Source organism: Syngnathus acus, chromosome 4, assembly GCF_901709675.1.
Source record: "Syngnathus acus chromosome 4, fSynAcu1.2, whole genome shotgun sequence".
Taxonomy (NCBI): domain Eukaryota; kingdom Metazoa; phylum Chordata; class Actinopteri; order Syngnathiformes; family Syngnathidae; genus Syngnathus; species Syngnathus acus.
This window is the reverse complement of record NC_051090.1, coordinates 4,410,543-4,437,260: the sequence shown is the minus strand read 5'-3', so window position 1 is coordinate 4,437,260 and position 26,718 is coordinate 4,410,543. Positions and strand designations below refer to the sequence as shown.

Below are 26,718 nucleotides of genomic sequence, written 5' to 3'. Positions count from 1 at the left end.
ACACACATACATACATACACACAGACTATCATACATACACACGTACAAACATTCACACATACATTCACACATACAAACATTCACACATACATTCACACATACAAACATTCACACATACACACATACATACATTCACACATACATTCTACAAACATTCATACATACAAACATTCATGCATACAAACATTCATACAAACATACATACAAACATTCACACGTACAAACATTCACACATACAAACATTCACACATACAAACATTCACACATACAAACATTCACACATACAAACATTCACACATACAAACATTCACACATACATTCACACATACAAACATTCACACATACAAACATTCACACATACAAACATTCACACATACAAACATTCACACATACAAACATTCACACATTCACACATACATTCTACAAACATTCATACATACAAACATTCATACATACAATCATTCATACAATCATTCATACATAAAAATATTGATACATACATACAATCATTCATGCATACAAACATTCATACATACAAACATACATACAAACATTCACACATACAAACATTCACACATACATTCACACATACACACACACATACAAACATTCACACAAACAAACATTGATACATAAACACAATCAGTCATGCATACAAACATTCATACATACACACATACAAACATTCACACAAACAAACATTGATACATAAATACAATCATTCATGCATACAAACATTCATACATACAAACATACAAACATTTCATACATATAAACATTCATACATACGTACATACAAACATTCATACATACATACAAACATTCATACATACAAACATTCATACATACATACATTCATACATACAATCATTCATACATACAAACATTCATACATACAAACATTCATACATACAAACATTGATACATAGATACAATCATTCACGTATACAAACATTTATACATACAATCATTCATACATACAAACATTCATACATACAAACATTGATACATAGATACAATCATTCATGTATACAAACATTTATACATACAAACATTCACACATACATTCTACATTCATACATACAAACATTCTACAAACATTCATACATACAAACATTTATACATACATACAATCCTTCATACATAGATACAATCATTCATGTATACAAACATTTATACATACAAACATTTATACATACAAATATTCATACAAACATTCACACATAAACATTCACATATACACATAGATTCACACACAAACATTCACACATACAAACATTCTACATTCATACATACAAACATTCATACATACATTCACACATACAAACATTCACACAGACAAACATTCATACATACAATCATACAGACAAACAATCATACATACAAACATTCATACATACAATCATACAGACAAACAATCATACATACAAACATTCATACATACAATCATTCATACATACATTGATACATAGTACATACAATCATTCATGCATACAAACATTCATACATACATTTCATACATACAAACATTGATACATACATACAATCATTCATAGATACAAACATTCACACATACAAACATTCACACATACAAACATTGATACATACAATCATTTATGCATACAAACATTCATACATAAACATACATACAAACATTTCATACATATAAACATTCACACATACAAACATTCACACATACATTCTACATTCATACATACAAACATTCATACATGCATACATACAAACATTCATTCATACCTACCTACCTACCTATTCATCCACCTCCACTTTGCTGCCCTCAGCAGAAACCTCACTTACCTTAAACACAGTTTAACACAGTTGCCTTTAGAGAACTTTATTTACATCCATTTAGAAGCCAGCTAACACAATAAGTAACCTTGAACATGAAGCAGCAAAAGTTACTCTGGAAAAACTGCTGAGTCATGTTTTCTTAAGAATAAAACAAACAAAAAAACACACCAAACAGCAACTCTTGATGACACAGGTTGTGTCTTTTGGAGATCATACAATCAGGTTTACTGCCCAAGCAAAAAAAAAAAAAAAAAAAAGAGAAAAGTGCAGCCATAACCGCACCCAAGTGGACCAGGCTGGTCCGAAGCAGGCTGAACTCCAAAGCGCCTTCACATGATGCCTTTTGTCCTGTTTCCCTGTGGTCCACAAGGTTTAAAAAACAAAGATGCTAAAAAAATATGTTATGTTGCTAATGTCTTGTCCACTACAGAGGTTTGATTTTGTTAAGAAGAAGAAGGGAGAAAAAAAAAAAAAAACATCTTTGGAAGAATCCCACACGCTCATCTAAAAAACAGTTTGGAGTCTTTACTGGTCCAAAAAAAGTAGTTGAGTGTTTTCCAAAGGCGCAGTGTTGACCTAATTCAGTAGATGACTTCGTACACGGTGGCCTTCTTGTCCCCCGAGCCCGTCACGATGAACTGATCGTCGGGAGAGATGTCACAGCTCAGCACGGATGATGACTCCTTGGACTGAAAACGATCACACAAACAATCACACAAACATACAAACACTTGATTGTTTAAAGTCAAGTTTGCCCAAGGATTACCTGGAATATGCTGGACCCGTAAGGTGTCCGCCACGCGTTCAGCAGGTTGTCTTTGCCTGTGCTCACAAACCATTTACCTGCAGGGCATATGCACATTAGGAGCAGGTCCAAACTAACGCAACGCTTGGAGATTTTGAGCCACCAAAACGTTTGAGGGCTCACCGCAGTAGGCGAACTTAAGGGAGAGCACGCAGCTCTCGTGAAGGTGCAGCTGGTACTTGTCGGGCTTGGACACGTGCAGGACTTCCACGTTGCTGCTCTCCATCCCCACCGCCAGCCACTCGCCCGTCGGACAGTAACCCAGCGAGAAGATCTGCCAATGGCAACGTGGACATTTTGACATGAGTGCACTGTCAAGTCTGCCTAGCGACAAGCGATGTAGTGCTCAGCAACCTGTGAGGTGAAGTCGTGCTGCTGCAGCTGGCGTCCCTCCCTCAGGTCCCAGCAGCGCACCGTGTTGTCCAGTCCTCCCGTCCACAGCTTGGTGCCGTCGTTGGAGATGTCGATGCAGCTCGCTCCGTCCGTGTGGCCCTGGAACTGTCTGTGGCAGCAGACAACTTCATCAGCAAGATATTGAAAAGACATTAACGAGAATATTCTCAAACTATTGTTCACGCTACCTGACGAGCGTCTGGTTGTGCAGGTCCCAGACGACAATGTTCCCGTCACTGCAGCAGGAGAAGCACACCTTGTTGTCGGGCGAGATGGCCAGCGCGTAGCAGGCCGGCGCCGACGACGTCAGCTCGGCTTTGATACGAGGGGTGGGCGTGGCCAAGTCCCAGATGGACAGCGTGCTGGCCTCACCGCCCACGATCAGCGTGCGCCCGTCCGACAGCAGCTTGCAAGAGCGGATGTAGTTGTCACGGTTCTGATTGGATGAGAGATGGAGAGGTTTTAATTGAAAAATGAAATACAATTTCAAAAATGGGATAGCTGGATAGTAAAGCGACTGAAGAGGACGGACCAGGCAGTCGAGCTGGGCCATGGGACTCTTGCTGCCCGGCTGGCTGATGTCCCAGACCTTGACGCAGCCTTTGCCGCCCGTGTAGACGTGGCGCGTGGAGGTGCTGATGGTGACGGCGCACACCACCTCGCCGTGGCTCAGGCTGTGGATCTGCCGCGCGTGGCGAGGGACGCCCGGGCCCAGCAGCGCGTCGGGAGGAAAGGGCACCGGCTGCATCTGACCGTCTGCGCTCACGTGGAACGAATAAGCCCTGTGCCAAGAGGACAAAAGGGGGGCATAGTCATATTTTTGAATACAAGGAGTCAAGAAATGAAGCCATGTGCGGTGGGATGAAACTTACGGTTTGCCAGATGCAGCTGACTGCAGGCTGGCGGGTAAGCCGGGCACTCTCATGTGTGGGTGTGGAGACTCATAACCCACCTGTATAGCAAAACAAGGGACAAAGCTGAAAGATGTGCCAAGGGGACTATTTATGTTAATGAGTTGAGGAGCTTCATTTGACAAGAGTGGTGCTTTGATGCCATCTTGTGCTATCTATGAGCAATCAAATTGTTTTTGAGGAGGCTCACCACTGGGGAGCGCCCGTAGCCCGCCGCCGCTGCAGCAGCTGCCGCCGCGCCGTTCATCTGCGGTGAAACCAGGTGGAGGCCGGCGCCATAGGCTGCCGCCACGGGCAGGTCCCCGTTGACGCCGGGAGGGGGCAGGCCGAAAGCCCCCGGGGGGTACGCTCCCTGCACGACCAAGGGGTTCCTCAGACCCAGAGCTGTTGGGGGGAAAGAGCTGAGGTTATCTTACATGATTCAATAACACTTCTCCAGCTTTCCACAGAGACTAGAACACTAGTGCCCCCTGCTGGCCGCTGTACGGTACCTCTCCTGCAGAGACGGTTGACAGCAGCACTAAGTGTGTGTGCGCGCTTGTGTTAAAAAGTGCTGACATGAGATGACAGGAGCAAAGAGCCCGACGCGCCATCGATGGATGCTCATTATGAAGCAGTCAAGCAAGTCTCCTAATCTCACCATTTATTCAATCTTGGCCCACAGTCGCTTATTAAAAGCGTCCAGTTGGCGGTCGGCTTGAGAGGGGTGGGCTGGGGGGGGGGGGGCGGGGTAGAGATGGCCGCCACCCATAATAATGACTGCAGTTGATGCATTTGTAACATCGATGCCAGCAAACAGCCAATTAGACTGGGCGGGCCAAAACTACGTTTCAAATTAACGTGTTTGTCTTTTATAGGGTCCACAAATAAGGGTAAATCATTCATTAATCATCGAGCTAAAGGCAGAATAGTGATTTTAAACAACGGAAGGATGCAAATTAAAAAAAAAAAGGAAAGAAACTCAACTCACCTAGCGTGTCGACACCAGGCTTGCCAGGCATGGGCCTGAATTGTGGCGGTCCACTCGGTCCCGGGGTATTGGACTCTTGCGACATTGGCGTGCCTGGCTTCATACCCGGAGTGCTGGACTTCTCTCGCTAGAGGAAGAAAATAGAGTCAAAGATTTTGGTAGGAGCCGCGTGATTGGCTGACCCCCTTGCCCTTACTTGCGCAGACTCCTTGCCGCGCGACGGTGACGCGGCGCTGCTGGAGGACGCCAGCGAGGTGGGGCTAGCCTGCGGGGGGCCTTCCTTGCGGGAGGGCGCCATCTTGTCCAAGCCGTTCTCCCTGGAGGAGTAGGACTGCACGCTGCGGGGCGACGACGGGTCCTGGTGGTTTATCAGAGAAGGTGGACGTTTAGCACACGGGTTGACACATTTAAAAAGGATGAGATGAAATGCGCAAACCTCGTCAACCACCAAGTTGTCATCGCTTTTATCTGCATCGCTGCCCTGTACAAGGAAAGAGAAAACCAAAAGTCAATAAAACACTTGCAACAAAATAGCAACAAACACCAAACATGTGACTCACATAGTCCGTCATGAACTCCTTCTCGTCAGCTTTCCTCTTCTTGCCGTTGCTGAGGTAGTCTGCGGGGCGACCTTTGTCCCCGTTGGACAGAGAGCTCTGCGGATGGACAGAAGCAAAGAATGGCCAGTGAAAGAGGAGATGATGTGACGAGCGTGACTACGAGGTGAGAGTGACCGCAATCAGTCGTCGAAAAGATTCATTAACTACACGCACGCAAAATAACCCGAAAAAATATATCACGCGGCATCACTCATTTATCGCGCCACAGTTTTGCTATTCCGAGCTGATCAAATAATGTTTGAAAGCCTTATATAACCAGACGTTTCAAAGGGGATAAATTCTTCAAAATGGACTTTTAATAGCTTGCATACAAATAGTCGAGGGTCGGCACATCCATCAAGCGTGAAATTAAACAAGCAAGTAAATCTTTTGTTGCAGTTTTTTTTTTTGCTCTCTTGCTCTTATATTAGTCAGGCAAAAAAAATATATAATAGCTTCATGTTGTGATTCTGAAAATGAAAAAGTCTTGCAGAGATTGCGAAATGCTTTGTACTCACCGGGCCTGCATCCCGATCTGTTTCCAGGCAGAGATGGTGATGGGTCAAAAAAAAAAAAAAAGTACACAAAACATAAAGGTTAAAAAAATTGTTTTGACTGAAAATTTTGATATACTAGCACAATCTGCATTCCTTCACCTCTGTGATGCTCGGCGGCCGCGGCGGCGGCAGCAACGGCCTCCAGGTGAGCCCTCTCGTCCTTGGCGGCCAGCTGAGCCCCCAGAGCCCCCGACAGGGCCAGCAGCCCGGAGCCCCCGCCCAGCGCCAGGCCCGGGTGGGGCAGTCCCGACGGGTGCGGGCCCATCGGGAGACCCTGCGCGTGCTGCGAGAGGTGCTGAGCCTGAAGTTGCTGCTGCAAAGGGGGGGGGAGAAAGACACGCTGTGACATTGGCGCTTCGTTTTAAGCAGAGCCGGAAAGCAGGAAGTGCAGCGGGAGAAATGCACAAGTCAGGGCAGCGGGCCTAACGGGACTCATACTTGCATGTGTAATGTGAATGGGACAATTTAAAGTCCAATGGCAGTGAGCTAAAAGTGCGCTGGGCCTAAAAGGGTGCCTCATTCCTAATTTTGAAAAAAGTAGAGAAAAAGGAGGGAAAAAAATAAACGGGAGGATAAGGTACACACGCTATGAGGCAGAGGGGGGAGCCCACGTACCCCTATGGAAGCATTTAACTCCCCCATGGTCACCTGTTTGGCGCGCTCCATAGCTTGGACCACCTGTTGCTGGTGCTGCGGGGCGGAGCAACAAAAAAGGCAAAGGTCACTCAGAGGACTCGGAGGCCGTGCTCGCACGCATTAATATTAATTGTGGATTGATTAGCATCAAGTTCTCTGTTCCGTGTGTGTGTGCGTGTGTGTGTGTGTGCATGTGAGTGTGTGTGTGTCTCACCTCCTGTGACAGGAATGGGATGAGTTGAGCACAGATCACATTTAGCCGTTTGGCAATCTCCGTCTAAAGGTGGGGGGGAGAAAAACGATTTGATGAATAATCACACACAAACACTAAAAAACACACACACACACACACACAGACGCTGTGACCTGCTTCTCCCCCAGACCCGTGTGGTAAATATTTCAACCGCTTACATCTGGTCCATGCAAATGGAATCTTTGCCAGGGAGTTGGACTAAAATATTCATGGTGAGCATCTGCTGTGGCCGCAGCCAGCCCACACACACACACACATGCTCTCCAACACACAATCATGGTGGGGGTGTGTGGCGGTTTGAGAAAAAGATTCCCAATCTTGTGTGCGTTCCTCAGATGTTTGCATATGCGTTCACATTCTGCGGACGTGCGTGTGTGTGTGTGTGTGTTTCATGCCGCGGGTCAATTGCTCCTACTGAGGGTGTGTGTGAGCGCATGAGTGTGTCTAACAGCTCTACTGCACAGCCAACTCTTCTTCCTCCTCCTCATCCTCCCATCGCTCTCTCTCTCTCTCCATCTCATTAAGTGTGTTAACGCAATGACAACACGGTAAAAACCACAACATACTAAGATTCAGCAATAATCCAACACAATGTTTCAAATGGTGTTGACAGTGCATGGATGTGCCACAACAACATTTTGATATTTGTATTTTTAATTAGGCTAGGACAAAAAGGACTAATTAGACAAATGCCAGTTGATAGTGCACCAAAAAAAAACGGTTTGCAATTCATTTCAAAATGCGTTAACTAATTTGAGCAATTAACTAATTAGCCAGACGATTATTAGCAAATGAGCGTTCATTTCACTAGGCCAATTGCTAACTACTTTCTCAAATAAAAATATGTATTAAAAAAAAAAAAAATTCACGTTGTGCATATTGAATAGTTTGAATCGAACGTGTTTTCCTAATTGAACAAGCAAACTCAATTATGTTTTCCATCATATTCTAATTGAGCCGCACCTGCTTAGCGTACCACGACTATGAATAATAACGCATTGTGAGGACGACGTCTGCCTTTGCCAAAGCTACTTTCTAGCCTTGAAAAACACCGTTGCCGTGGAAACCCACAAACAACATTGCCTTGAATGGGCTTTTAGTTAAAAATAGTCTGGCGAGAAAAAAACAATCCCTCTGTTTATTCCAAGTCGGCCTCCTTCTGTTCCTCCCCTGCCGATATTATTGATTAGCCTAACAGGCTTCGGTGCACACGAGCTCGCGCACGCACACACATTTAGCATCAAGGCCGTTAGGGCCGGTAATGATATGCATGCAGAGATCATGACAACATCATTATGGCTGCAGGCTGTTTGTCTAGATGACAGCCAGCCAGCCTGCGCTGAGGTGTGTGTGCGTGTACACACACTCGCACACACATGCAGCCATTTCTACACGTGAACACAACCCCATTCCCTCCTAAGTGATTTATTGACGCCGGACTGAACTTCCACCCCCCCTCCTTTCTTCTTGCTGCACACTTTCACTCTCACCCACACAGCCAACAATCCTCTCGCTCTTTTTCTCTCTCTCTCTCTCTGCGTGCCCACCTACACCCCACCCTCCTCCCAATCCATCAGCCCCAGCATCCCTCGGCCCCGCCTGCCCAGGGGAGACAATGATTTCTTGTTAGAGAACTCCAACTACTAAATGACATCTTCAGGGGGGGAGGAAAGGAAAGGAGCAACGGTAGAAGATGAAGAAGGAGGAGGTGGGGGGGGGGGGGTGAGGAAGTGTGACAATGAGGGAAGGACGTGGGAGGGCGAGGAGAAATAGATGGAGAAAGGGAGGGAGGGAGGCGGGGGAGGAAAATCGACATTGCGGTGAAGACTCGGGGGGGAGATTCTGTGACATGTCAAAAGTGAAACGATTGAGATGGTGAAATGAACGAGGGGGGGGGTAGAGAGAGCGAGAAGGAGTAGACAGCAGGAAGGCAGTGACCTGATTTAAAGTGAAATCCAGCATGGATTGTATACGTCTGCCAGGAAGGGAAGGGAAGGGAAGATAAAGAGGAAATCAAAAACGATGCTGGATGCAGAAGAAATGAAGAATTGGAAGGAAAAAAAAAACGTTAAGAGACAAAAGAAATGACTGGAGAGAAAATGATGAGGAGGAAATTTCTCGGTGGGTGTACGATTTGAGGAAAGAGAAAACGGGAGCTGTTGCTCACCTGTTTGTGCATTTCGATGTTCAGGCCGTAGGACATCTCGTAATACTGCAACACACGCAAATGGGAAGTTCAATCACATTGGGCACTTACAAATGACTCTCCAAAGTCGCGCGAGCGAGGAAAGTATATTGTCGGACCGCCGCGACAATCACGTCTAATTTGAGCCATTTGAACTTTCTGACTCCTCCGAGGAGCAAAGGAGAGTGGAGAGCCAGGTGCCTGCTCGCTCGCTCACTCTGCATTTTCCAGTCGATGCCTGGCAAAGTGACAGGCTGACATTTGCTTTTCAGAGAGGAGATTGGCAAGTCGGAGCGCCAGGATGCGAGGAGAGGAGATGGGCAGGGGTTGTCTTCTCTCGGCAGACATCTTTCTTGGCACAGCACGCAAGTGTGTGCGCGCATGTGTTGTTGTTTGTCTGCGGCGCCGTAAAAGATGCCTTTCCTGGCAGCTGGCAGCTCCACTTGACAGTTGGCGTGCCAAGTTTTGCCTGTTGCTAAGCAACACCCAAACTCCCCCCCCCCCCAAAATCAGCCGCCAGGAGAGGAGACCTCGCCAACTCCGCCCCCCCCCTCTCTTAGCGAGAGCCAAACCTTCAACCTCCATCCCGCCGCCCCCACACACATCCATACACAATTCCCAACTTGGTGCCAGGAATGCCACATCTGATTTTTTTTGGCGGGGCCCGAGTGGGTTCTTGGCAGCCGGAGCGGGTTCAGCTGCGGTGGCGAGATGGCGGGCAGAATTCCCAAATATTCACACAGCCAAGTGGAGGCGCACGCTAACCTCCATATTGTGCACGTCTCATTTGTTTGAACACCAACATTGCCGGACTTCTTTGAGCAATTGTGGGCGTGGCCTCACTTATTACATTTGTTTGGCTGCACTTGCGTCAAGGCGCCATTTGTCGCTAAGCAATTTTGAGCAAGTAACTCAGATTACAATGGGAAAAAAAATAATATTTTTGTTGTTGTAAGTAAATGACACTTTCCAGCCTAATTTAGTGACATGAACACATTTCACATGCATGAAGTCACTATTTAACTAATTGGTCGCGCTTTGGCTCTCTTTTTATCGCCACTTTAATTGAGAGACAAATTGAGTCTTTTGAAACTATTCAAGCACTCGACTAAAAAAAAAAAATTCAAGGTGAGCATAAAGGGAGTGTTGATGATGAAACTCGGCAAATTCTCACTGGAAAGAGTCGAAATGTTGGCAGTATAAAGGTGCAGCGTTTGTTTTGCGCAGAATCCCATTTAAGTGTGATAGAGTGTGTGTGTGTGTGTGTGTGCGTGCGTGCGTGTGTGTGTGTGTGGTCTTGCGTGTGGGTGTTTAGCAGCTGTTAGCAGATGAAAAGGACCCAGACAACTTGGCTCACCATAACGTAGTGTCTCTGGATCTCCGTCTTCTCGGTGGCCAGTTTCTCACATTCCAACTTCAAACTACAATGAAACGACAAGAGGGGGGGGGGGGGGGTGCAGATGTTAACATCTTAAGTTTGGATTTGACTCCAAATAAATTAAAAAAATGCACAAATCTCAATTGCAACAAGCCATTTTTTGGACATAGCCTGCCATCTCTTTTCGAGAATATACAATCTGCATTTCCTCCACCCTCTAAAAAAGTTAGCCATATAATACGCCCATGTCTCTAATTACCACTCTTGTGTGCCCATGAATTGAGACTACACACATACACACACACACACTCAGCCCAGATGAGGCAGCCAAACAGCTCTCCCATGCGTCCCATATCTTTGTGTCTGTGTCACCACACAAGCCCAACAGGTCCCTCCTGTCGCCTAAAATTGGAAAATGCTTTCGGCCAAACAGGACACACACACACGTAATTCTCTTCTGTCGCATATAACGTGCACACACACACGCACCTTGTTGCTCTTGCAGCCTCCCTCCTCCCCAGGGAGGCAGTATTTGGGCCTTCGTTTACACTGATTTGTTTGCAGGCGGCAAATAGATTGGTGGGGGGGGGGGGGCTGCACTCGTGGTGACGATGTGTGTCTTGTGGGCGGGTTGCGTGGCAGAGGAAAATTAGAATATGATTAATACGTTGCCCCCACCCTGGCCGCAACAGGTAATTTATCATGGCCAGCCCAGGGAAGAGAAGCGAAGGGAAGAGAGGGAGCCAAGCTACAGAAGAAGTGGAGGAGGCGCTGAAAAGGTTGGGGGGGGGGGGGTGTAAACCCCTCTAATACCACCTCCTTCACCTTATAGATATTACAGTGCAATTGCCTCTTGGCTCAAGTGTGCTCTGTGTGCACCAATCTCTTGTGTTGGATAAAAATCGTTAAGGTTCTTGCTTGGACAGAGAAAAAAATAAGCCCTGAAAAAACATGCAAACGCCACAAACGTCAGCCAGAGTTGAGATTCGAACCCGTGAGACGCTTGTGTTCACCACTAGTCCACTTTATCGCCAATCTGGGTTTTTAGATTAAAGGATTAAGTGCAATTTTTAAGGATAATTAAGGCTGGATGAAATTGAATAACATTGTGATGTTCAAACCACCACGACTTCATTTTTTTTTTTTGTATGACAGCCATTTGATGAGAACCGCATCCGATGTAGATTTTTCATCCACGCGCGTTTGCTACAAATGATGGCCTTCAAGGTTGAAAATGAGCACGTGCTTATCGTGAAGCGAGCATCACAGCTGGAGGAAGGATGGAAAGAAAAAAAAAGTGCTGGGCAGGAAGTGGGGAATAATTGCTTGTCATAATTAGGCTTGAGCTGGGCGCCATTTAGAGATGATGGGAGGGGCACAAGCAAGAAAGGGGGGCGCGTGTGTCAACTCTGCCTGTCGGTGACAGGAGATAAGGTGATCGGCTGAATGCGCGACAAATCTGCAGCCCGTCGCTTTTCAGACAGCTCTTGCCGGTGTTGCCTTGCTGATGAACAAACTCGCACGCACACATCAGTCAAAGCAAAGAAGCGCTACATTAGCGAGAACGCAAAATTTAATAGGCAACACAGGGTCAAAATGAAGCAACCTGAAGCATCTAATTAAGACGCTGCGCTTTAAGAAGTGTCCCAAGTGTCGTTAAAATCTCCAGCCTTCGTTTTCGCTAGCGTGCCACCACGGCTGGAAAAAGGTGCGCGGCATAAAGATGCTAACTTTGCAAACAAGCATCATCTCATTTCACTTTCTGATTATGGGAATGATAGCACTCCTGAATAGGTTTCGCTTGACGGATTGCTTTGGCCACGCGGCCACTTAAATGCTATTTAAACGGTTTCGTTTGCACGTTTAAAAAAAAAAAAAAGGCTGTAAAGCGTCTTTGCGGTTAAAAAGATATCAGTCGGCACTAAGTCCTATCGATCGTGACATCGGCGTAATGGCGCACGCACACGATGGAACCGTTTAGGCTGCCGCTCTGCAGCTTTGCGACTGTTCACTTTACATCTCATTAAGTATTGATCAACCGTCCCTTGCGAATCCGCCGGTGGAGGGTAAAAAAAAATCAACAGCTCACACACACTGAGAACAGGAGCCCACCTAACTTGCTCGTGTACACTTTCATCATCTTTCAAGGGTGTGCACAACACACACACACAATAAAGGATAGCTCTTGTCACACAGCAGCAGGCCAAGCGAACTTGTATCTGTCATCACACTCATTGCGAGGCCACACACAATCTCCCTCTCACTCACACAGACACACACACCTCCAACTACAAACCACGAACCATCTCTCTCGCAAATACAATGTCACCATAGAGTTGATTAAATCAAATGTTTACACACTTTGTGCGTATCTGTGTGTGTGTGTGTGTGTGTGTGTGTGTATAGAGCACACCTTCGATTTTACATTTCACGTCACATCACTTACCATTGCAAATCAGCTTTTCCTTTTTTCCCCTCACACCAATTGTCAAGGTCACATGACACACTTGGGCAGCATGTGTGTGTGTTCAAAGTCAAAGTCTGCTTTATTGTCAATTTCTTCACATGCCAAGACACACAAAGAAATCGAAATGACGTTCCCACTATCCCACGGTGACAAGACATAGTACACAATATACATACAAGTAAACAACACAAAAAAATAAAAACAAGAAGGCACAGACAATGAATAAATAAGAGTGATGAATAAATAATAAATAAACAAATAACATAATAAATAAGAGGAGCAAAAATGGAGCAAGTGTGTTGTAACTGTGTGCGCAAAGACAAGTTGAAGGGCTCGAAAGACGAGTGGTCGCATGTTAGCGGTGATCGAAGAGCTTCGATGCAGACCACACACACGCCGACATTCACTTAGCAGCAGCAGCCGCCGCCTGTGCATGTGTGTATGCAAATGTGTGTCAAAAGAATTGCAGTAATTAAAGCTCCCATGCCTCAGTCTGTTGATTACAGGCTGTTTTGTTAACGTACATGAGCTCACGTACACACACACGCACACAAAATCAGAGCTGCTGACCCACACCGAAGACTTTAATTAGGCGTTGTGTCCTTTGGGTTTCCTACTAATCTTCCTCGTGGCTACATACCTTCCACGCCGCCGTATGCCGGCAAACATTTGGATTTGCGCACGTAGCCCGCCAAAACGCACACACGCACGCAGAGCGACCCGCCACACACGTGGTTGTAGCTCATCAGTGCTAATCCCTTCCCCTCCATCTCTATCCTGCCGTCTAATCCAACATCTATCGGAATCCAGCTACCGTCGCCGAGGCCAAAATACACACGTAAGCTCGGCTATTTCCAGCCGGCGTCTATTTGTGTGCGCTGATAATTGGGGAGCCCTGCACGTGTGCGTGTGTGTGTTTCAAGCACATACATCATCACCAAGTGTGCGGGCAAACACACCAGCAGTGTCTACGAGTGTGTTTCTTTCATCACCGGGCCTGTCCTGCAAGCGACCGCACGAGGACATGTGGTCACGATGACATCGGCAAAATATCTTTTGCAACCGGGGATGACTCAAGTATCATTACCGCTTCAAAAGGTAATTTGGGCCTGGTACTTGTCTTGGTAATAAATTAATCTCAATTAATTGCCTTTTAAACGGGCGTGTCAACATGATTACAGTTTACAACCGAGGTTCTGAGGAAGTTCTGTTCCGACGGCGCCGACGAAACCCAAAGTTGCGTCACATCACTAAGAAACAAAATACAGTTGATCTTCTGTGGAACCTATTTTATTGTGCTCTTTTTGAAACAACTAAGATGCCACAAGGTGGCGTCAAAGCACTAGAAAATAGGAAAGGATTAATTAGTGGGGGGGGGGGGGGGGGTTCACACAAAATTTCTACGACTTTTTCACTGCTCTCGTAAAATGAGTGCCATCCTACTTTGCAAAAATAATTCACAGGGATGTCAAAATGATGACACGCTGCATTTCACTGTAGGCGAGCCAAAGGAACAGGTTCCGAACCACCTGCCAGATTAAACATCCAAGCCAGCAGTGAAAGGAATTTGCACGGCACAATCCCTTTCCATGTCCATGGCCGCAAGTATGTGCCAAGTCTGACGAGGTTTAGGTTTTTCCATTGCATATTCTTCCTGGAAATCTTCCGATGGAATCTGCAGCAGACCCAATTGGAATCTTTTCACTTGACTTCTTGTGTATTTAGCGAGGCGCGTTTGGCACGGGGGCACTGAAATGATGCCAGGAGAGCAATCATCAGCGGGGCCTTGAACGTTTGTCAAGATCAACGACAACTGCTTCAAACATTGAACGCAAATATTTTTTCCTTAACAATATGGCGATACCCTGAGCTTACTCTCTTGTTTCTCCGGGTAAATATTTTTCACCGACCGAGTCTGAGATGAAAAAAAATATGACTATGTTCATCCGAGTGACTGATGAGAATTTAAATCAATTCAGTGAAATGGAATTTTTCATCAATTCGCCGACAAGGCCCGTTTCGAACACTCTGGCGGCATCTCTGACACAACACATTGCATTAAAGTACCCACAAAGACAGCAGCACAAGAACACACACACACAGACACACACACAAAGCTGCAGTGGCCGCGGGGGTTCGAAGACTGGAGATAGGGGAGAGTGCACAAAAGAAGTTTGAAGTGGGACAGAAAAAAAAAAAAAGAAGAGGGCGGGGATGGGATACTGGCCAGCGAAATCAAAGTAGGATGAGAGGAGGATAAGAAAAGGGGGGGTGGGGAGGGCGAGGGGGGAACAGCTAAGCCCAAATGCTTCATTTGAAGGAACAACACACATTAGCGATTCAAGGTACCTGTGGTACTGGGTCTGCAGGAACTGGAACTCCTCCTTGATGCGGTCCAGAGTCTCGGGGTACGTCAGCTTGAGCGACTGGGGGGTCCCCGACGCCGCGGCTGCCGCGGCCGCCGCTGCCACCACGGAGGCCGAAGACCCCGGGGGAGGCTGGAGAGGTGCCTGTGGAAAACCGAGACACATAGAAAATTACTGACATGTGACACGGGTTCATGGCGGTCTGTCCGTCTGTTTAGTGTCACAGCCAACGTTGCCAGATGTGACATGGAGCGCATGAGAGTCTTAGCCAAATGAGCACTCATTGTTTCATTGCTGGTCCAAGATGGGGAAAGGAGGATAAAAAAAAAAAAAAAGCCTAGCGGGTGGGGAGGGGATCCCGGCGCGCTCGGCTCTCTTCTCTGCAGGGTCCGGAGCAATTAGGAGGCTACAAGCAGAAGAGTAATGCTGCAGGACAAGCAGACAAAAGAAAGCTGAGCGTCGGACTGCAAGGGTGGCGGGGAAGGGGGGGGTAAGGAGGGGGGCTTCCCCTGTCTTTCTGTCTATGTAACTCTGCGTCAACAACACAGAGCTAGCTCACTGGCCCACAGGGGATGGAGCGTTCTCAAGATCGGGGGCGGTCAAGTAGTACATTGAAGTTAGCACTTGAGAACTGAACAACAATCTCGTGTCTATAAATAGAAGGCGCCAAAAAAAGGAGAAATTCTAATCATCCCACAATGAACAATAATTATTATATTAAATACAAATTTATACAATTAAATGACATTTAACAGTTGCTAAAAAAAAAAAGTATGAAAATATTTTGTTTCCACTGCTAAATGGATTGAAAGGTGAACTGTTTGAAACTGGACAGAAAATGGCCTTCAAATATTTCTCTTTCTTTACCATTATTTTCCATTTCCAGTGTAAACTAACGGAGGTGAAACTTATTTGGTCGTGCAAATCAATTTGGTGTGCAGCCTTTTAAAGTGGAGCCTTCTGCTTCACATTGCAAAGCGCACATCAATTGAAAAATAATTTCTGCTCAATGACAACACGGGGAAATATTCAAGCTCATCGCCACTCCAGAATTTCTCAATTCCTACACGATACAGTTTTCGTCCCCAGGTTGATTTTGGAGGTCACTCAAGACATCAGCAGCTTTTCCCGAGTTTGTCTGCGGGCGTTTGTATGCTGCCGTCCGCGTGAAACATGAATCATCGAGTAGTCACGTTTGTCCGGTCACATGAAGACATCTCCGTCGGCAGATTTCTCTTCAGATGCGGCCAACAGAAACTGTCAAATCGTATTCCGTCCCATTATAGCATCGGAATATCGACGGCGGTGGCGGCGACGTCTTTGAAAATATGTTTCTTTTCACATCTGAGCGTGGCACATCAGCAGCGCATTAGCTTTAATTAACGGCAACATCACTCAACCGGGATGCCAAAAAGCACAGAGGGGCTTGGCTGGCGAGGGGGGGGGGGATGAAAGCTGTAAAAAAATCAAACTTGCATGTTGACATGACAGCCACGTAGCGTGCCAATGACAGCGACAGAAGCTATAGAAAGTCTACACACCCCATGCCAGATTGGAGTGCTATAAAAACAGTGCTGTTGATCATAACCTGAACAACTTATTTAGAGAGAAGAAAAAAAAAAACAAGATGTGTTTGCATAAGTGTGCACACCCTCTAAAAAAAACCAGGATTAATTCATCATATTCAAACTCATGTTAAGCGAAGAATCAATGACAAACCCCACATGAAGTTCAGATGTTTTGGTAGGATTTTAAAAAAAATATTTTTATTGGTGCAGTCACATCTTAGAGCCATAGCCATGGCCTGCAAAAAGCTTCCATAGCATTAAGCTCTGTGAAAAGGTCACATGGGAGTAAAAAATGACGACCCAGAACCCGGTTGCCAGCGTGACCGTGTTGGGGGGGGGGAAAAAAGCTGGCGCGGCAGCACCAGGAAATAAAATCAGAGACTTTTCCTGCTGATTAAACAAACCACAACCCCCCGAAAGCAATCCGACGAGGCCAACAGCGTCGATGGAGCGCACGTGACAACAATTGTTGTCGTCTTCACGCGTCATTGTGCTAAAACGGAAGCAAGCCTTATCTTACAAAATGGAGACTTAAAATGTCTGAAGGAGGTCAGGAAAAAGACGAAATAAGTGAGAGGAGGGGTGACGACCGGCGACCCAGAAAGTTGGAATGGGAACGTTCTGAAAGGCGAAACAAGCCGCTCTTAATCCGCTGGACTGATTCCTACCTAGATGCATACTGACACAGACACACACAGGCCAATTAACCCAGAGAGGTGAAAAGTCACTTAGGCCTTTTCATGGGAGGATGCACGGATGGTGAAGGTGTAGCGGCTCATCTTACTCTCATTCTTCCTTCTTTCCTTCCCATATTGGTCTCTAGAGCGAGAGAGTGTCCTTGACACGTTGGAGAGTGTTTTGGGTGAGAAAAAATAAATAAATTGGAATGTCATGGTTTAGTTTTTTTTAATGATTCATCTCGCATGTTATTTAGTCCTCACGCTTCGAAATATGCTTAGCGGGCAAAATGTGTCTTTAGACAGCACTTTTTTTTTTGCATTTTACCAACTAATCTTTTTTTTTTTTTTCTTTCACAGCCTGGAGTAACATCTGTCATCACGTGTTGGGCTCTCTTAATTTTGTCCAAATCGGCATGATTACAAAATAATAAGGCAAGTTGATACACAGTCAATATTTCGATATTTTATAATTGATTTCATTTTTTGGGGTAACATTCCATTTGACTAGAAGCTTTCCAATCTTAGTAAATGACCCAAAACAAGGACTGTTGTTGTTATTTTATTAAATGGAGAAAAAAAACATAGGATCCAAAACACATGGCTCCAGAGCAGGCGTTCAAACGAAAAGCACTTGTTGTGGAGTCTGCCAACAGTGTGGTCGTGCCCGCTGTTTTCATTTGAGTTGCCTTCACACCGCAGGCAACAAAACCACAATGACCTCACATCCTCGCCCGCCGAGCAGACGACACGCCCACACGGGCCACCTCAGACAGCGGATGCGTACAAGATGCCGCTTCCCGCAAGTATTTACGAGCACATGTGCGCTTTATTGCCTTCACATGAGCGGCCTTGGCGTGGACCAAATGAAAAATCACGCATCTCCGCCGTCACGTATAAAATGGAGCGGCGGCAGTTATCGCGAGGCCGCCATGGCTGCAATTTGACGTTTGCTGAAAAGATTCCTTTCATGTATTTTCTTCAAAAGCCTAACGACCAGAACATTTTTTGGTGAACAGACATCACGTTCTTTTTGCACATGCAAATGGGCTTTGACATGCTTGCGCTGAGAAACAAAACACCCGCAAACCATCAAAGACTGTCCACAACCACAAAACGTCTTTGGCGATCAGAGCTGCTCCACAACTTTTGTCTTCTCTGCAGTGTGCTTGGCCAATTTTTACTCCAGGCCTGCGCCGCAGAAAGATTTGAATCTCAGTTGCAAACGGTTGCAAACAGTTGCAAACAGTTTTTCTTATCGCAAAGACATTTTCAACACGAGAAAGCAAGAAGTCAAACCGATTGCAATAGCATCACTCTACTTGGCTCCCATCTGAAGAAACATGCGGCTAATCTCTCAATGGCTTCGTCTCTTGGAGGGGAGGGGCAGGCGGTGAGGCACCTGTTTCATTAGCAACATTTTTTTCTCCCCCCTCCGCCTTTTCTCCACCGCCCCATTTCTCCCGTAAGCCTCCTTATTCAAATTTCCCCGCTGTCAGCCCAAATTAGCAGATAGCCACGGTTAGCCTGTCAGCCGCCTTAATTGCTGGAGGTGCCTTCTTTTATTAGGTAAGCCCTCGCCCCTCCCCTCGGCTCGTTTGCCAATTCCACCGAGACGCACCTCGGCGTGCGCGTAAAGTAGCAGAGATCCCTTCAGCCTCGTTTCCTTCATTCTCTCCTGCCTGCTCTTTCTTTGCCCTCTAACTACCGGCTGAGCAAAAAAAAAAAAAAAAAAAAAGAGGCGAGCTGCTGATCGATGGCCGCGCTCACGTGTGGGCAGCCGCCATGATAAAGAGCTCGAGTAAAGCGGGCCTAAAGGCAGCGCGCTAGTGCTGCGGCAACTAACCCACTAACCAGCTCGATATTGGAATGAAGACGAGCTTCTTGCGGTCCTTCCCACCGACTTGGCAAAGATCTTGCACGACTTCAATCTCCAAGCTGACTTACCAAACTGACTCCAAACCCCCGAATCGAAGACGCAGTTTGTGAACAAAGCCTGAGCGACAAAACGAGCTTTTCGACATAACTCGCTGAGACAAAGCAGAAGCCGGGTCAAAAGGTCGCCCGCAAATCCATTTCAACTGCATCAATTTCAAAATCGAAGATGTGGGGGGTGTAAAGACACAAATGTCTCCTGTGAGAGTCTGTCACAATAAAAAGCAAAAAATGCAGCAGCTCGCATGCTAGCACCGGTAACTGGTATCAGTCTGAAAAAGTACTAAAACTCCATTTTACTCCTCTTCATTGACATTTAAAGCTTGAATTGAATTTATTATTATCATGTGTTTTTTTGGCAACTTTGACTCACCCAACTGCTGCCAAAGCCGGACCGTGACGCAGAAATGTCCGGAGACGGTCTTTATAGATCGGTGTGGCTTTCGCAAGTACCAAAATAAGACGCTTTTGGTTGAGAATAGAGGTTAGCCGCACTAGCTTAGGCTATTTTCAGTTGTGGCTAGTCTTAAAAATATTCATAGCAGCAAGACCACGAGACTTCTGGTGAGAACCAGGGAAGCAGCATCAAGTCAAGCGCCGTTTTCATCGCCAAAATCTTATGCCCAATACACGAACAAGTTGTGCGTGCTAATAAAAACGTAATTCAAATAAATACTGAAAATCGAAAGCTCCAGTACACGGCATTGGACTTTCACGGATCAAGAATCGGACCTACTGACTGACTGCGTGTACTGAGAAAAGCATTTCTATTAAAAAAAACAAAACAGGGTCAACGCTTTCACAACGAGCTCCGCCGCAGACTGCGCCTCTCGCCCTGGGATGCCTGCCCATACATTAAGATGTGGTTTGGAAGCTCTCGCAGGAACACAGCAAGGAGAGGCTGGATGAGAGGGATTGGGTTTGCAGCGTAAACCGCAGAGCCGCAGTCTGCCTCCTGCCCTGCCTTCCTGCAGGCCTTTTCACTACGTGCACAGCTGCCGGCGGTCACAAGATCACGGCAGAGGAAGTGCAGGGGGGGGGGGGGGATACGAGGCCGATAAAGACATACGACGACGCTTCAAATCCGGCCAGCTTTGCGTTTCAACTTGTTTGTTTTTCCACCTGCAAATTCCCATTTGCATGTTTAATCTGAGCGGGACAGGAAAGTCAAAACAGCGTCGGCGGTGGCCTGGGGATGAGGGTTAGGCAAATGAGTGGGTCCTTAATTGATACTTGACGCGGCGAGAGGACCAGTGTTTATGTATTTCAGTCAGCTCAAAAGCCCTTCACCTAACTTGATTGACACAAATTAAAAGGCTGCTACATCTCTCATGGGAAAAAAAACAAAAAAACATTGTCCCTTAAGTGGTAGAATTGCTCGTCATGGGATGGAGCTACTATCAAAATTACTCTCCTTGACTTACATATTAGCTGTGGAAAAAAAATTGTACTTAAGGAGTTTAGTAATTATTCTTACGGGGTAACAATAGTGTGGATCAGATTCACAAACTCCTTACAAAGAAGAATATTTTCCCATCGTGTTGGTTTTCTATAGTGCTTGTCCTCATTGAGGGGTAGGCATATACTGTTTATAGACAATCAGACATACTATAGCTAATTAAGAAACTTTCACAAACGTAATGTGAAGGTTTTTCGAATGCAACAGGAAGTTGTAGTGGGACAAAATCCACGGGGGGGGGGGGACATGCAAAACCAGAACTTCAAACATGTGGGGTGGACATGCTAACCACTAGCTTAAGCAAACTATAGCAAAGTTGTACTGTTGAATTGCCTTTTGTATACATAAGATTCCGAGAAGTATAACTGTCCAGTATAAATAGTGATCTTCGAAAGCATCTTCGGCATTAGTGTGACCACACAGAAAAGGCGGACGCAGCTTAACGGTTTGGATATTAATCCCCAATCTTGCCTTCCTGTTGTTGCTAGGAAGTTACAATCAATTCTATGCCCATGCTAGCATGCTATGCTAACAGTTGGGTTCCAATATATGGACTACATATGACTTGATTACTCAGTCAAGTATTGGTAACAATAGCATGCTAATATATTTCGTCTTTATGCACAATACAAATACAAAATATGCATGACCATTATAGGGTCATTACATAAATTATGTTGACCTAATTATGTTTATGTAATTGTGTCAGCTCATAGAGGCGCTGTCCTGTAAGCTAGCTCAGTAAACACAGTGATCTTTATTAAGTGTGAAATTATCTCAAACTTTAGACATTCTCATTCTAGTTCAAATTCCGCAATAAAGACAAATAGCCATGATCAAAATAGATGAAATCTACAGTACAGCAAGACAGCGAAAACCGAACCGCGATATGACGAGGCATATCTTTACTATCCTTTTTGACACCCTGTAAAGCGGTTGTATCGCTATTTACGGTTTCCGGTCACTCCAAACATGACTTAAAAGTGTGTGCGGGGATACTTGCGGATGTGTCAACAAGCAGAGTTGACTCGCTTCTATTGCTCTCAACCATCAGAGCAAAAGGGCAAACACACGCACTCTTCATCCCCATCATCCCTCCACTCCACTACAGCGTGGAATTAACGCTCTAGCGACCCGTGTCTGTGGTCGAGGAAGCCCCCCCCCCCAAGTCTGCAAAGTTGCCCTCACCGGTCCACCGGTCTGCAGATAACAAACGACCCTGACCTTTATCGTGCACCTCAACAAAAACGAGTACCCGGAAATGGTGCATCTCCGATAAGCGTTGAATGGACACTTCCTACTCACCGGTGTTCGGTTTTGAGGGAACATTCTGCCCGCCAAACGTGCGTCTCCGTACGGTTATTGTCCTTCTTGTCCCTCTCGGCGAGACGGAAAAGCTGCGTCGAGGATTACGAGGAGGGGATCTTTCTTCTTCTTCTTTTTTTTAGTGGGACATTTGGCACAGAAGCTGTTCTTAGGGCTCTCTCATTCCTCACTTTTCCTTTGTTCTGCCTACCGCGGCTCTCTCGGTGCGCCGCCGCGCCGCTCTCGACGCGTGAGGGCCGGGGCAGGAGGAGCAAGGTCCTGCTTGGAAGCCTTCCACGCGGGGTCCCTCTCCACTCAAGTCTCCGAAAACTTGATGATAGGTCCGGCAGCTTGTGCGATATCGGGTGGCCTCGCTCTCCCTCGCTCGCTCTCTCTCTCTCTTTCTCGCTCTTTCTCTTTCTTGGCGAAGAGGAGGAGCGGCTCGCAGACGGACACACAACACAACACAACAGCAGCACATTGAATGCAGCCGCAGCCTCTTTTGTCTCCCTCGTTGGCCTGCACTCCTTTCACACAACACTCCCACTCCCTCACCCTCTCGCTCTCTCTCTCTACCCCCTCTCTCTCTCTCATCCTCAATGGGACACAACATATGAGTTCTTCAAGGGGGGGTGAATACACCCCCACACACGCTAACACGCTTCCATAGTTTGTTGTAAATATTACGTCGAGGATACGCGTGCTTTTCGTGTCGCTATTTCACACCAAAAGGGCGAACTTTTTACTTAATTGGGTTTACATAAATGCGATTCAGATGAGTCTGCGTAATTAAAAAACACGTTTATTTAAACGGGGCAGGGGGGGGGAACGAGGCTCCGTGGAATTGTTCTCAGTAGTGATTGAATGAAAATCTCCACGTGGGGTTCGGCCTCGGAGCTCCTAGAATGAGCCAATCGGCGTCGGGCAAGCCCACGTGGGGAACAGGCTGTCCCGTCGCTGATTGGAGCGCAGAGGTTCCGCACGTCAATCAAAGAGGAAAAGAAGGAGGGGGTGCGCTGGAGTTAACCTCCTTGTTGGCGGCGAGGGGGCGGTGCTTGGCGGTGTGGCTGCTTGTATATTGAGATTCGGCGGTTTTCCGCTTTTCTCGCCACAAGCTTGACGCTGCTTTGTTGAACATCTTACAATTTTGTCCATTTTTGGCGTGGAGATAAGACTGAAAGATGTGCATCATCATCAACAACATCACCACCCCCTTTTCTTGTGTTTTGCTAATCACCACCTCAAGGGAAGGATTGGAAGGGCCCACTGGTGATAATGTAGCAAACACACGCGCACATACACGCACACACACCAATCGTGATGTCTTCATTGTTGCAGACTGGAACACGAGAATTATTTCAGCCAAGAAGGAAATAAATTGTAGAAAATTGGTATTCTGGTGGCAAGACCCCTTTAGCGGGGCTCATAATTAGAGAGAGAGATATTGAAAAAGCAATTTCTGACAGTGGAAATCACAACCTGCCAGAGGTGGAGTTGGAAAATATAGATGTGTGTGCATGTGTTTGTGTGTGTGGCTACAACTATGCGTGTGAGAGTGTGGGGGGGGGGGGGGGTGAAGGGGGGAGAGGGAGGAGGAAGAGAATAAAGGATGAAGGACAGCAGGGGGGATGCTGAGAAAGACGAGTCAGTGGGGGGGTTTAGTGCACATCAGCGATGAAAAAAAAAAGTGTGTGAGGGAATGGAAGAGGAAGGTGATTGTGGAAGAAAAAAAATTGGTAAAAAGGACACATTTTATTGCCTTTTTTTTTTTTTACTCCCCTGCTGAATTTTAATGCACAGCATCCCCAATTGCTGCATCACATTTATTAGAATAAAGTCAAAGAGGAGAAATGTGACGCATGGGAAGTGGCTTCGTGTGGTGTGTGAGCAGCGGGGTGCACAGGAAGAATGGGCGGTAGTGGGTGAGAGTTTTGAAAAGGGGGAGAGGGCAAAAATAATATAGATGATAGCAAAAGATAAGTGAAGGACACACACTGTATATTGCTATTGGCAGGTTGGATGAAGGTGTGTGTGTGTATGTGTTGGCCGGGCTCCAGCGGTTAAATAGGTTCTCTTCTTCAAAGTCGAGCCAACAATGGCAAAGGACAGTTTTGGTTTTAGCGGTCCCGTGCGAGATCGTAAAAGCACGAGGGTCTTTTGCGGCGCACGTATGCCGAGTGTGAGTAAACACATGTTCAGCCGCATACTGGTCAAAACAATGGAAGGGAGAAGGAGGAGGAGGAGGAGAGCCCTACATACCTTTATAATCACAACTTGAAGCGGAGGAATGCGGGGCGCACAAGGGGAGGGCTTTGAACGAGGCCAGTTTGATTCCCACTGCCGACCTCCGCAGATGACTTCATCAGTATGGTATGAACAATAAACATGGAGGTGTCATGGTGAGACTGACTCAAATGAGTTTCACTAGATAGGTGAGTAATTTAACCCTTGCAGATGCGGATATAAGCTGCATGTTGATTTTTACGTTTTAGTGCAGCAAACATGAAGCAAAACAATTTGTTCAACCCTCATCCATCAAATTACATGTCACATCCTCAATGGAGGTTCCGCTGCATATATGTTTGTACAAGTTCTAAGCAGGAAGAACAGAGCCGAGATTCAAACCCAGAACCTCAGAACAGTGAGGCCGACGTGCGCAAAAAGAAATTGGATTTAATTACCGGTTGGGTGGTTGAGTCTCGCGGTTCGCATCGTAGAATCTTCTCGAACGGTCTCTCGAATTTGCTCGAATACTTTGCATGCCACATAAAAGCCTGACAAAGAAGCACAGAGGAAAAAATGAACAATATTGGATAACTTTGGTGATATGTATACAATATACACACACTGTCATTCTTGTATTCAAGTTGGCTTGCGTGGCGAGTGGCAACGTAAGATGGCCGCCAACGGTGAGTAAGTGGACTCCATAGCTAGTACGCCGCTGCTGCATTTCCCCAGTGCCCAAGATAGGGTCAAGAATGGCAGGAAGACAAGGCCAGAGCGCTGTTAGGAGCCCCCTCCCCGCCCCTCCCCCTCACTAATCTACACCTCCCCCCATTCATCCCCACTCCCACCATCGCTGTCCCTCATCAGACAAGCTGGGTGTCAGAGCAGAGACGGCACAGTGATTTATTGGTCTCAGATCCTCGGGGACACAACCTCAACCCCACCCTTATGTGAGCCGCTACTCACACACACACACACACACACACACACACACGTCATGCAGCATCCGCCCCCTCCCCTTTCTCATTGCATGGCCCCTTGGGGAAAAGAAGGGGGTAATGACCCACATCAGCAGCAATGCGTACACACACACATTGACGCACACACACAGGCAAATACAAATAAATACCCCCAGTGACACACACACATGCATGCCCACATGAAACAGACGCATACACGCCCACGGCCATGTGAATGAGGGTCCTCAGGAATTCCAGTGGAGGCGCCTTAATGTTGTTCTCTACGCTCCACGTGATAAGACACTTCATTTCAATGATGTTTATTCATAATTTAATTCTTTTTTTTTTTTTTTCTCCGGAACCAGATTCGTCACAAAGGGTGGGATGAACTTTTATTTCCATGCAACGAAACAAAAGAATGACACGCCTCGGTCTGGCCTTGAGCGTCAAAGCTGTGCCCAAACACAATACAAGGAATCCAGAACAAAGTCATAACTAATTATAAAAAAGAATTCACTCAAGGTGTGCTTTGGCTTTGTTTTTGTTTTTTTGTATGGTTGGCACCATTTGCAATATTGCGCCGCCCATTTGAACACCTGGAAAATATGAAAATGAAAACAAGATGGTCGCTTTACACCAAAATGGCAAATTGACACACCAACCAAATTTAATTTTTGCTAAGTGAAAGTGCATCCAACAGCACTCAGCAGGTGCTGTCACTCATCTCATATAGACAAACGAATTCACAGATTTAATTTAAAAAAAAAAGAAGAAATATACACAGGCCACTACTTGATTAGCTTGGGTGCCAAACTTGTTAAATTGACTTATAAGGAAGGAAGGACACAACTTACTGTCGCCTTTAAGACCTCCATCAGATTACCACACACACAAAGCTATACCCAGTTTGGAAATCATAGCAGACTTTTGAAACATTAATTTTAATTTACGAGATTACATTTAAATGTATTTTGTTACTTAACATTTTCGCCCCAACCTGTAATTGTTGCTAGTTGCTAGTAAAAAGTAGTATGTAGTTCAGATTGGTAACGTAAGTATATATACGGGAAACGTCATTAAATAACTCCAAAAATGTCCAATAAAGCGTTTACTGATTTATGATTCATTTACCTGCAAAAATGGGAGGAAAGTTGCTTTTGTTGATACGCGACAAACCACATTTAGTTGCTAACGAGGTACTTTTAATTACGCTCGTTGATTTGCGACACTTTACATCCCAAGGAGCCCATTTACGGC

At 46.0% G+C, this 26,718-nt stretch overlaps 1 protein-coding gene across 4 annotated transcripts; it reads right to left on the bottom strand.

Moving 5' to 3' along the window:
* Positions 1-1,839: 1,839 nt before the first annotated feature.
* Positions 1,840-26,682, bottom strand: tle2a (TLE family member 2, transcriptional corepressor a). Of its 4 annotated transcripts, XM_037250015.1 has the most exons (22): positions 26,593-26,676; positions 24,958-25,041; positions 24,536-24,633; positions 15,316-15,476; positions 10,479-10,542; positions 9,104-9,148; positions 6,898-6,960; positions 6,633-6,737; positions 6,147-6,360; positions 6,009-6,025; positions 5,452-5,547; positions 5,328-5,372; positions 5,088-5,249; positions 4,892-5,018; positions 4,112-4,305; positions 3,883-3,962; positions 3,543-3,792; positions 3,199-3,446; positions 2,972-3,119; positions 2,741-2,891; positions 2,579-2,655; positions 1,840-2,501 (listed from the first exon to the last, which is right to left on the bottom strand). In XM_037250015.1, the coding sequence occupies exons 2-22, from the start codon at positions 24,986-24,988 to the stop codon at positions 2,394-2,396; spliced, it is 2,484 nt and encodes an 827-aa protein (XP_037105910.1). In that variant the 5' UTR covers positions 24,989-25,041; positions 26,593-26,676; the 3' UTR covers positions 1,840-2,393. The 4 variants fall into 4 exon arrangements, with proteins under 4 accessions (XP_037105910.1, XP_037105912.1, XP_037105911.1 ...); XM_037250017.1 differs by lacking the exons at positions 24,536-24,633; positions 24,958-25,041; positions 26,593-26,676 and adding an exon at positions 22,277-22,877; XM_037250016.1 differs by lacking the exons at positions 24,536-24,633; positions 24,958-25,041; positions 26,593-26,676 and adding an exon at positions 22,277-22,875 and having other exon boundaries at positions 6,663-6,737.
* Between the last annotated feature and the right edge of the window lie 36 nt (positions 26,683-26,718).

What these genes read in the sequence shown, in the direction of transcription:
- tle2a (XM_037250015.1), bottom strand. Translation starts at nt 24,988, where the DNA reads ATGCGAACCGCGAGACTCAACCACCCAACCG. An exon ending in ACATCGAAATGCACAAACAG is followed by an intron (nt 6,961 to 9,103) that starts GTGAGCAACAGC and finishes CCCCACCTTTAG; the next exon opens with ACGGAGATTGCCAAACGGCT. An exon ending in AGGAGTTCATGACGGACTAT is followed by an intron (nt 5,373 to 5,451) that starts GTGAGTCACATG and finishes TTCCTTGTACAG; the next exon opens with GGCAGCGATGCAGATAAAAG.